The sequence below is a fragment of the Gossypium hirsutum genome, chromosome A10 (assembly GCF_007990345.1).
Source record: "Gossypium hirsutum isolate 1008001.06 chromosome A10, Gossypium_hirsutum_v2.1, whole genome shotgun sequence".
Taxonomy (NCBI): Eukaryota; Viridiplantae; Streptophyta; class Magnoliopsida; order Malvales; family Malvaceae; genus Gossypium; species Gossypium hirsutum.
In genome coordinates, this window is record NC_053433.1 from 7573045 (window position 1) to 7583931 (window position 10887).

At 32.9% G+C, this 10887-nt stretch overlaps 2 protein-coding genes across 4 annotated transcripts; one reads left to right on the forward strand and one right to left on the reverse strand.

Moving 5' to 3' along the window:
- Positions 1-1699: 1699 nt before the first annotated feature.
- LOC107895723 (uncharacterized RNA methyltransferase CT0009) lies at positions 1700-6919 on the forward strand. 3 transcript variants are annotated; one of them, XR_005903724.1, is made up of 10 exons: positions 1700-2179; positions 2610-2852; positions 3472-3633; positions 3749-3858; positions 4595-4703; positions 5555-5710; positions 5852-5967; positions 6067-6233; positions 6341-6407; positions 6498-6628. XR_005903724.1 is itself a non-coding variant. In XM_016820956.2 (10 exons), the coding sequence occupies exons 1-10, from the start codon at positions 1820-1822 to the stop codon at positions 6820-6822; spliced, it is 1662 nt and encodes a 553-aa protein (XP_016676445.2). In that variant the 5' UTR covers positions 1700-1819; the 3' UTR covers positions 6823-6919. The 3 variants fall into 3 exon arrangements, 1 of the variants encoding a protein (XP_016676445.2); XR_005903723.1 differs by having other exon boundaries at positions 6309-6407; positions 6498-6604; XM_016820956.2 differs by lacking the exon at positions 6341-6407 and adding an exon at positions 6715-6919.
- A 1450-nt stretch (positions 6920-8369) lies between these two features.
- LOC107897368 (transcription factor bHLH87) lies at positions 8370-10317 on the reverse strand. The gene is made up of 2 exons (XM_016822807.2): positions 10112-10317; positions 8370-10008 (listed from the first exon to the last, which is right to left on the reverse strand). Exon 2 carries the CDS (start codon positions 9991-9993, stop codon positions 8752-8754), a length of 1242 nt encoding a protein of 413 aa, XP_016678296.1. The 5' UTR covers positions 9994-10008; positions 10112-10317; the 3' UTR covers positions 8370-8751.
- Between the last annotated feature and the right edge of the window lie 570 nt (positions 10318-10887).

Sequence of the window (10887 nt, forward strand, 5' to 3'; positions counted from 1 at the left end):
AGCTCAAAACACAAATTGGGTTGGCCTTTTTATAGTCCAAAATCGTTTAATATATCATTTCATTTTTCAAACTTTTCATATTTTCTTTCTACTACTAATTTAATTGAAATGATGGGAATTTTTTATTATAAAATAATGTCATATTAATTCCAATTTTTACAATCAATTTATCCTGAAAATAGTCAATAATTATATTATACACAACAGATATAATGAGTTTTAGTTTGAGTTTGTCGAAATTCATATAAAACAATTTCTTTTTGAAAAATCATAGGATTTTTTTTCAAATAATTAATTACAAAAAAATATGAAAAACATATTAATTATGAAAATAGATATTTATTACAGTGTTCTGACGGTGTCACTTGATAAATTGACAGCACTAGACTAAAATATAATGACCTAAAATATTTGAGAACTTGATATGAAATTTTACCGTTTTAAGGTGCCGTCACACTTAGAAAGGGCAAATTCTTTCATAAACCCCCTCTGTTTATTATTTTCTTTTTATTTCCCTTTTAACATAAAAAATAAAGAAGCTTCTTATCAATTAGTTTCAAAAAGTTTTTTTTACCAAAAAGTGTTTTTGTAAAAAATTTGATTTCAACTAGAAATAGATTTTACTTATTTTTTAGAAAATATTTTTTTTGCTCAAATAATGTCTGGCATAATAGTTAACAGTATTGATAGTATTTTTTTTCACTCACATTATATTTAGAAACTATAAATTTAACGAATAATTGTAATTTATAAAATAATAAGATTTTTCTAAAGTTTTTATAATTATAATTTTATATAGTGTTCGTAAATCAAATTAATAATAAATTTATAATTATTTTTTATAAAATAAATAAAATTTATTTCTAGTTGAAATTGACTTTTTTTATAAAAATACTTTTTGGTAGAATTTTTTTTGGACTAATTGATAAGAGGCCTTTCTATTTTTTATGTTAAAAGGGAATAAAAGAAAATAATAAATAAGGGGGATTTATGAGGAAATTTACCCATTTGAAAGCTTGGAGGCGGCACCTTGAAGTTTTTTTTCCGGCTCCCAATTAAAATAGTAAATTTGCATTTGAAGTCCCTAAATATTTTAAGTCATCACATTTTTGTTTGGTGCCACCAATATATCAGGCAACACCGTTAGAACACTGTAACAAATATCTACTTTTGTAATTAATATGTTTTCTATTTTTATAATGAATTATTTTTTATATTATTTAGGTAAAGCAATAAGAAAAATTATTTGGAATAATTTTTATTATAACAAAACTTGGAATGATTAAGAAAAAAAAGACATAACATGGATATTACATGTCTTTACATTGAACTATTAAAATCAATTATAAATTTACAATGTCTTGTTTTAAATATATAAAAAAGATACATCTTATATTTTAGTAATTGTGTTGTTTTTTTATTGTGTTATCTTTTCTACTAGATTTGTTAATGGTAAACTATGTTCGAAAATAAGATTTAAAACATCAGTTTAGATAAAAAAAAAAGTTTATTTTCTAAATAGGTTAAATTGTACTTATTTAATGTTATTTAAGTATATATATTTTTTATTTGTTAAAAAAATATTTATTTTAATATTTTGAGTATATTTGATATATAAAATTTTTAAAATTTATTATTATATAAAAATAATATAAACTTTTTAGTACAGACAACTTAAACAAAATTTTAGATTCAACCGAGTTTCAAGTTAAAAGAACCTACCTAATTTTTTTAATTAGATCGGTCCGGGTGTAGTCCATATTATGTGAGACCTTATCTCTATATTTATCTCCATCTTCGTAAACCCAAAACCCCTAAAATGGCCACCATCCCAAGCCATGCCTTAAGACACCTCACTTTAACTCGGCCATGGCTCCGCAAAATCCGCTGCACAACCTCTCTCGCGTTTTCCAGTCAAGACCTACTCCTAACCTATCCTGACGACGACAACAACAACAACAACGATACTGACCACACCAAAAAGACCACCAACAGCAAGTCACAAGCTTTCTTTCCAAAGAAAAACCAAGTCTTGGAGCTCGAATGTGAAAGCTTGGCATTTAAAGGCAAAGGTGTTTGCAAGGTGACAGATTCTGGGTTTGTTTTGTTGTGTGACAATGCACTTCCTGGAGAACGTTTCATTGGCCGTGTTAGTCGTAAGAAAGGAAGTTACGCTGAGGTAAATGATATGTATTCTCACCATAGCCACCATCTTGTCCTTTTAATTCGTTTGTTTAATTTGAAGATACGCTGATGTAAATTGAATATTAATTTGAGTTCATTATCTATGATTGGGTATTCATGAGATTCAACAATAAGCAAATCAAGTTATCATCTTTGTTTTAGCTACAAATTTCAAATTTTGAGTTAATGTCTTGAAGAGAGTAATCTCCACAAAATAATTGTTTGTGTAATCTGAAGCATTTCACATTTGTTCATGAACTCTGTTTGTGTATTTTCCTCTAAACTGGTTTATGACATTGTGAAAGGCGTTAGAGTAATGTGGTCGGGTTAAATTTTGCTGAAATGAGTTATATGGGTTTAGATAATTGTTTATGGAGACTTGGTGCTTCATCAATTATATGATGTCTTATTTTGTTAATATACAGGTTACAAAGTTGAAGACATTATCTCCTCACAGGGACTTAGTAGATGCCCCCTGTGAGTATGCATCATATTGTGGAGGTTGTAAAACACAAAACTTGTCTTATGAGGCTCAGCTCCGAGCTAAGGAGCAACAAGTACGTGAATTGGTCATCCATGTTGGGAAGTTGTCTGATAAAAATTCGGATTTCGAATGTATTATGAAGCCCATAGTTCCCTGTGATGTACAATTTCATTATCGGAATAAGGTTAGTGTGATATTTAGAGCTTAGTAAGGCTTAGTTCTATTCTATGCTAAAATGGGGATATTTATATCTCTAGCTAGCTTCTTAAAAGCATATTGTCAAGTAGTTGGTGTGGTCTGCATTTTTTGTGAATTTAATCATCTGATTTGTATTGGGACTTCTGTCACTTGGGATCCGTTTTGAAGTATCTTATAGTTTTTGGATTTGTAAGAACCCATGCACTTTTTTTTGTTTAGTTTCGTTTTCCTTAACTCCAGTGAGGTAGTTTTGATGTGTTGGGTTGCATATAGAGAAACTTGCACTTGTTTAATTAATGAGGTTGACAACAATGGGAACACTTGAATTACTATGTAGTCATGACATTGTAATCTACACCTTATGAGTAGAGCCAAGGAAAGTTTGTGAGAAAGAAAAAAGTTCTTGCATCTTGTATACATACTGTTTTTCCAAATATTTTTGGGGTTCTTTTATTTTATTTCAGCTTCTGTTAAAGGAAAACAGAGATCAGTTACATTCATTTGTATTGACCATATAACTTAGTGCTAATAATTTACAGTTTCTTTTGGCCAAATAAATTTGTGCATATGATACATTCTCCGCTGCTACTTTCCTGCTTCTGCAGATGGAGTTCTCATTTGGATCTCAGAAATGGTTACCCAAGGAATTATTACATGAGAAACTAGATGGTAATGACAATTATGCACTAGGACTGCATGCTCCTGGCTATTTTGATAAGATACTAAATGTGGACAAATGTTTATTACAAAGTGAGCCTGCAAACAAGGTGTGTGTTCTGTTTTCCTCTTATTACTTAGCACTGTTTGTTCTATAAGGCACATAATGCACATAAGCTATCTTCTTAGTTTTGTTATATGATATACTTAATTTTAGATATGTAGATCCTTGCAACTGTCCAAGACAATTGGAAAGATCCAGAACTAGGTCTTTCTCCATACAATGTTCACTCCCATACTGGATTTCTTAAACATCTAGTTCTGAGAACTGGAAGGTACTTTTATTTTATTGTTTAATCTGCTACCGCTTATGTTTTCATATTTAAGCATGATGTCTTTCTTTATGACTACACATATTAGACACTAGTATTGCAAAAACTAAGTACATTTTCTTGTTAGTTGCATTGTGTTTAACCATTTTTGACTAATAGGCTAAGATATTCTGTTAGACTATCTGGAAATTAGAAACTGAAAAGTAAAAGATCAGTGGAACAAGAGTGGTAGAAGTGGCGAGATCCTTGTGGGAGTTTTCTTATTAAATCCAAATAAAATACTGACGGATCAATTCAGTAAATTAGTATATTCAGTTATTCATAGATTAGTTTCAAGTATTCATTAGTTGACTAAACTTATTATGCTTGTCTTCTGGATATCTCTTTCCCCTCTCGTTTGGATAAGACTTAAGAGGTGAACTTGTATGTGTTCTTAGGAGTTCTTTCAAGATTTTACCATAAAAGGAGAGATTTGTGGGTTTGTGGACTAAGATAGGAATTGGTGACTGGAGGAACTATCACTATTTATATGGTTCTAGTATGTGCGAATTTGGTACTTAGTAGGCAACTTCTGGTCTTTTGGCTTATTCATGCAATCATGTTATCAAATGATGTCATTTATCGTAAGAAAATAATCAAATGGTTTCAATATGTGTTTTCTCTCTAAGTTCATGGATCTTTAATTATCATTTTTTCTCTGTGTTACCTTCATATTCCAAAATTACGATTTGTGTTTCAGGAACATGAAGACTGATCTCCCTGAACTTATGGTTAACTTTGTCACCTCATCTTACAAGCCAGAGATGCTGAAACCCTTGGTTGAGAAAATTTCAGCTATTCCTGAAGTGGTAAGTGTTAATTATGCTAATTTTGTAAATGTGGATTTGCTTTATTTTGTTTATATGGTGAGATTTGCTTTTGACATACTCAGGCCACCCAATTTTTATCCGTGGCTTGATTCTTGTATTGGATGAAAATTGAGTGACCCCAAATCTGATTAAACTCCACAAGACCAGTTATCTGATAGAGCGAGCTTTATATCTCCCCAGCTTCTTTAGTTTCATTCTTAGATCCCAGGGTGGATTGGTTTGACTGACTGGAAATCTAAGCTAATAATTGATGCAAAATGAGGCTTCATAAATCTCTCTGCATCAAATGATATGATCAAAGAAAAAAAATTTACGATGTCAAAGCCAGCATTTCTCAATCACGGTTTTTCTCCCCTTCAGTTGGACAAAAACTCAAAATGTCTACTTACTGATTAGGTACTTGAAGTAAAAGTTTTATGCTTTATTCCCAATCAAATTTGCAATCCTCATTATCTTTTGCTTATGATTTTGCTTGAGAATCTTAAAGATGGACTGTTTACATGCTAACATTTGCTTATAATCCTAAGTTCCTCCCTATTTTTTTTCCTTCTGTTGTGAGAAATGTACAGAACACATTAAAATGTTTCTCTTGATTGTTCTTGGATTCTGAGTAGACTCTTTTTTTATCCCCTCAGGCGACTTTTATTTGTACATCTTTATGCTCTTCCATCTTTCCTATTGAATTTTTTTTGGAAACTCATCTTTAAATTGGTCATGATATCCTTTGAATGTAATTCTTCATTAGAGAAAGTGTGTTGCTTAGCATGATCTTATATAATTTTTTATTGACAAAATTTTGTGGTTTTCTGTTTGTTGCCTGTGCTTTTTAGGTTAGTATTATGAATAATGTAAATACTTCTGTCGGTAACACATCTGTTGGCGAGGAGGAGTATACATTGTATGGGAAATCTACAATCACCGAAAGTCTGAGAGGTTTAACATTTCAAATTTCTGCAAACTCCTTTTTCCAGACAAATACTCATCAGGTATGTATTCTGACTGATATTATATGCCTTCATATGTTGTGCTTCTTTAACTGTATTTATTACTTGGATTTTTTGTTGTTTTCTTTCATGATTACTGTTCATGAGTTATAACTTTAATTTGAAATGATTTTACATTGTTAGGCTGAGGTTCTGTATAAACTAATTGAAGATTGTGCTGGCCTGAGAGGAGATGCCTCCGAAATTGTCCTCGACTTATTTTGTGGGACAGGAACCATTGGCCTAACACTTGCAAAAAAGTATTCCCTTCTCGACTTGTATTAATTGGTCTCATATACTCATGTAGGGAGATGTCATACAAATATCATACTTTGCCATAATAATTTTATATTTTTCAGGGCTAAACATGTTTATGGTTATGAAGTTGTTGCTCAAGCTGTTGCAGATGCTCATAGAAATGCCAAGCTGAATGGAATAAGTAATACTACATTCGTTCAAGGAGATCTTAATAAAATTGATGAAAATTTTGGGAAGCATTTTCCAAAGCCAGATATTGTTATTTCAGGTTATCCTCCTATTAGAAACCTTGTATATGTAGCTTTACTTGCTATTTTAAATAGTGTTTGAAGTATTATCATAGGGGTGTGTGTGTATGCGTGTGATGCCTGATAGCTTTGCAAGGTGACTGAAAATTGGGGTTGGAACTGGTGAAATTATTGGTCATATTGTTTAGAAAAAGGTAATACAAAATCTTGAACATTATTTTATCTGAGGAAATTTATCTGCATCTATTCTATGTTGATGTTGAAGTTTTCAACTTGATTTGCAGATCCAAATAGACCCGGTATGCACATGAAGTTAATAAAATTTCTGCTAAAGCTTAAGGCTCCAAAAATTGTTTATGTATCATGCAATCCCGCAACTTGTGCTCGCGACATTGATTACCTTTGCCATGGTGTGGTATGTATGGTATATCTTTCATCTCCATTGTTGAAAATCTAACAATCTATCATATGAACCATTTGGAAAACCTCAATTTGATGCAGATGGAGCAAAATATCAAAGGATGTTACAAGTTAAAAAGCATACAGCCAGTAGACATGTTCCCCCATACTCCCCATATTGAATGTGTTTGCCTATTGGAGCTTTGTTGAATGATAGCCTTCACCTATGGGATATATGGGATTCTCTATTTTATTTCATGATAAAAATTATAAGTACTGTAACTTATAATAATTCAATTTTGTTTTATATTTTTGGTCCATAGATTTTTAATTGGTGCATTACTTGGTTGGAATAATGAATATCAAATTTGCTCATCTTTTTCTGTAAAAAATGTACATGTTAATGAATAAACACGGTGAAATTTAATTCCATAACTGAGTCCCAAATTCAAGAATTTGCATCTCAGCCACATCAGGTTCTAGCCTCTAAAACATTTTTTTTTCATTAACCTCAAGTCCCTCACCTTATAAATCCGGGAGGTTTACACCCTTCAGGTAGGCTTCTTATACAATGTATTTTGTTCCTCAATCAAGGTGTAATTAATGGAGACTTAAAAGATTTTGAGTTATTTCTTCTATTAACATGATATAAGTATTACTATTAAGCTTTAATTTAGTTGATATTATTGTTATTGCAACGATCAAGAAAATATCATTTGAGTGTGCCTTTTTTTCCTCTTATATAAAGGTTGAAAGGGATTAAGTAGAAATAGATTTTATATATAAAAAAATAAGTTGCCTTGTATCTCATAAATAAGTGGTGATGTAATATTTAAAACCTATAAGGGTGTAAATATATTTACCACAATAATATACTTGAGGGCTGAGTCCTCGTAATACTAAAATATTTTTATATGATATTTCTTTGTAATAAATGTATGAAGATATTAATATAAAATATATTCTTCCAACTATACGAAATACATGCATGTAGTCGTATTCAATCGTATTTGGATAGCCAATAAAAATAGAACAGTGTAGCTATCTGTTCCCACGGTTAAGAAAATAACATTTCCCTTCATTACACTAAGAGTCACTAGTCAGCCCGCAGCAGCACGTAAAGGCAAACATATAGCTGTCCATACGACACCAATGCAACAGCTACAACCACAAGGCCTCAACACAAAGTCAATTGTTCCAACTTGAACTCCAAATGTGCTAATGCACATGCAAATTCGTTGTTTTGAAACTTATGGAATGTGGTCAGTTTGAATGACGAACAAAAAACCAAAAACCCCAGCCTCAGATATGGGCTACTTTCTCAACAGATTGTCTAAATTTAGCATCTACTTCCAAACCACAACCCGCTCCCCATTTGATCCAATCAAAACCCAACTTTTCCCCCCACTTTTACAAGAAAAGGCTGAAGTATTTAAAAACTTATCAAAACCCCACATCACCATCATTATCACCATCATAATGAAGGCATTATTAGTTGGATGATCCTAGGGATTGTATAAAGTATAAAACAGAAGTGGGAGTTGAATAATCACAAATAGACCTGCCAAAAAAGAAGCATAAACATGTGCTGAGCAATTAGATTCCGGGGTGGTTTTCAAGAGCACGCTTTGGATTGAATCAAGGAGACCGAACCACTGGCTGCGGACAGATTTTTTTTAGAGAATGTTTTTCTTTGCTTTGGTTAGCTAAACAAAGTAGTACACATTAAAGAAAAAACCAACATATATAAAAGTATCTCCATGAAAAAGAAAAAGCTTTTACAAGTACTGAGAATACATTAAACAAATTATATTAAACTAGACTAGTAAAGTGATGATCAGAATCACTTTTCTGGCCTTTGATCTTAATCATAAGTGCTATAATTGCTAAGCCTTTTTCTTATGAAAAAAAGGTTGTCAAGAACTAAGCTCCCTTTCTGCTCTTGGGTGGTGCTTACAATGATGATGATAATCATGAAATCTTTCATTAGGAAGATATATATATATTTCTAACACTAGATAACAGAGGATAAAATGTAATGATGAAAATGATGATGACCCTGGATTTTTCTAATATAGTTGTTCTGAGACTGGGACATGTTAATCATTATGAAGATGAAAGGATGGTGCAATATTTTTTTCAACTCTGGGAATGGTGAATATGATCATTAGGGTTTAGGAGTGGAAAGCTATGTGTTTGCATGGGGAGAGAGTGGTTGAAAGCAATGTTTGAAGGAGGAGGAGCATTCATTGTGTCAAGCTTGTTGCCTAGGTTTTCTAGTGCCTTGACTTGGGACCTAAGGAACTTTAGATAATTTGCAGCCTCATCAAGCATTGATGCAGTATCCATCTTGCTCCCACCAGGAACCAGCTTCTGCAGAACCCTAATTCTCTCACTTATCCTCTCCCTCCTTTGCCTTGCTGCAACAGTTTGTGGATCGGTTGATATCCTCACGTTCTTCCTCTTTGGTTTCTCCACCACTTCCAAGCCTAAGTTCACAGGCCTGAACGCTGCAGCTCGATAAATCATCTCTTTCATTTGTGCAATGGCCTCTGGATCAGGTTCTTCAATGGAAGAAGAAACTGATGAACTTGCAGGCTGTTGAAAGTTGATATTCGATGAGCTTGAATGCTTTTCCGATCTGATTTTCTTTGCTTTCGGTGGGTTGTCAGGGATGAGCTTAAAACCACCTTCTGCTGCAGAAAGGTCAGTATGAAGAAGATTGAAGTAACCACAATTTGGACCAAATGTTAGCTCAGTCTGGTCATTTTTTCTCTTTGAAGAATTACTAGACTTTGTTTGTGATAGATTTTCATTATTGATGCATCGATCTGAAGAACTCTGGGACACTATTTCTTCGTGCTCATTTCTTCCCGTATTTGAGCCATTGTTTTCAGACCCTGATGAAACTGCACTGCTAGCAGCAAAATTCCATAAATTCTTACAATCAGAGAAAATCATGGAAATCCCATCATCTTCAACTGATGTATCAGTGTTGCTATTAGTAGCAGAGATCAAGCAATCAAGAGACTCAAGAGAGCCTGTTGTTGTAGCACCACCACCATTGATGCCTTGTGAGTGAACCGGCATGCCAAAATCAGAAACCGAACCATTTAACGTACTAAAACCATAAGCTCTACTCATCAAAGGAGAAGAGAAAAGCCCTTGTTGTAAAGCATCCTCCAAGTTGCCAGATTTTTGCAGTTCTTGAATTTGATAGAATATATCTTCTGGCAGATCATCCATCTTGCCACCATACATGAAAGAATTTGAAGAGTTGGGAATTAAGAAATAACTATCTTCCATATCATTTCGCTCATTGTTCCACACAGGCAACGATTTTGCTTCAATTTCTGGGCCATCCCATCGCAAGCCATCCATGGATGAAACTTTTTTCTGAGCCAAAGCAAAACAACATGACAAAACTGAAAGGTTCTAAAGCAATTTATGATCACTTTATTATATAGAGTTTCATCAACAGATAAAAGATAGTACATACCAAATCCAGGAAGCCGCCACTCTGGTTATTAGCTTTGCCAAAAGAAACCAACGAGTGACGAATATAGGACAAAGTTGGATCAAACCTCAGCTTAATATCACTTTCTGAACAACCTGGTAGTGCCCACTAACCGTCCTCTTTAAAACTGTGATCATCAACCCCCAAAAAGAAAACCATTGCTAACGTCAGTCTTGCCAAGTGAAGTTTGTCCTGTATATAAACAAAAAACAAAAATTGAAGAAATTGCCCCCATGAAATCATCCAAAAAAAGATAAACATGAAAACAATACAGGAACCAGGAAAACATAAAGTTTTAATGTGAAAGGAAGATATTTCGTCTACCTTGAGCTGTTGTAAAGAAAAGTACTTACATGTTATGTGTTGAACGCATGCATGCTTATATAGATAGGAAGAATATATAGAACAAATACTTTCTATGAGGAAAAAAGGTCGCTCAATAAAATATAATTTCATATTTGAAAAGACAAGGCTTTTTGGTCGGTTTTGGGTGGGTGTGTAAGAGCATATTTCTGCAGATGGGTGCATCAGATATCAGAGAAGGTAGCATTTTTGAATCAAATACAACTATATAGTACATGATTTGGTGCATTTAATATGTGAAATGTCAATGCACGCGCGCCAGGGAATTGATAGAGCAATTCACATTGGAAGTCTAGGTGTATGCAGCAGTGTTAACGCTTAGGTTAGCAAGGGGTTAGGGCTGGGTTAAATTATTAATTAAGTTGCCAATTTCTATATTTCTTTATCATAATGCT

Excerpts from the sequence above, each read along its gene's own strand:
- LOC107897368 (XM_016822807.2), bottom strand. The coding sequence starts at position 9,993 with ATGGATGGCTTGCGATGGGATGGCCCAGAAATTGAAGCAAAATCGTTG.
- LOC107895723 (XM_016820956.2), top strand. The coding sequence starts at position 1,820 with ATGGCCACCATCCCAAGCCATGCCTTAAGACACCTCACTTTAACTCGG. Across the intron at positions 2,180-2,609 it reads AGAAAGGAAGTTACGCTGAG|GTTACAAAGTTGAAGACATT; the intron begins GTAAATGATATG and ends GTTAATATACAG. Across the intron at positions 3,634-3,748 it reads AAAGTGAGCCTGCAAACAAG|ATCCTTGCAACTGTCCAAGA; the intron begins GTGTGTGTTCTG and ends TTAGATATGTAG.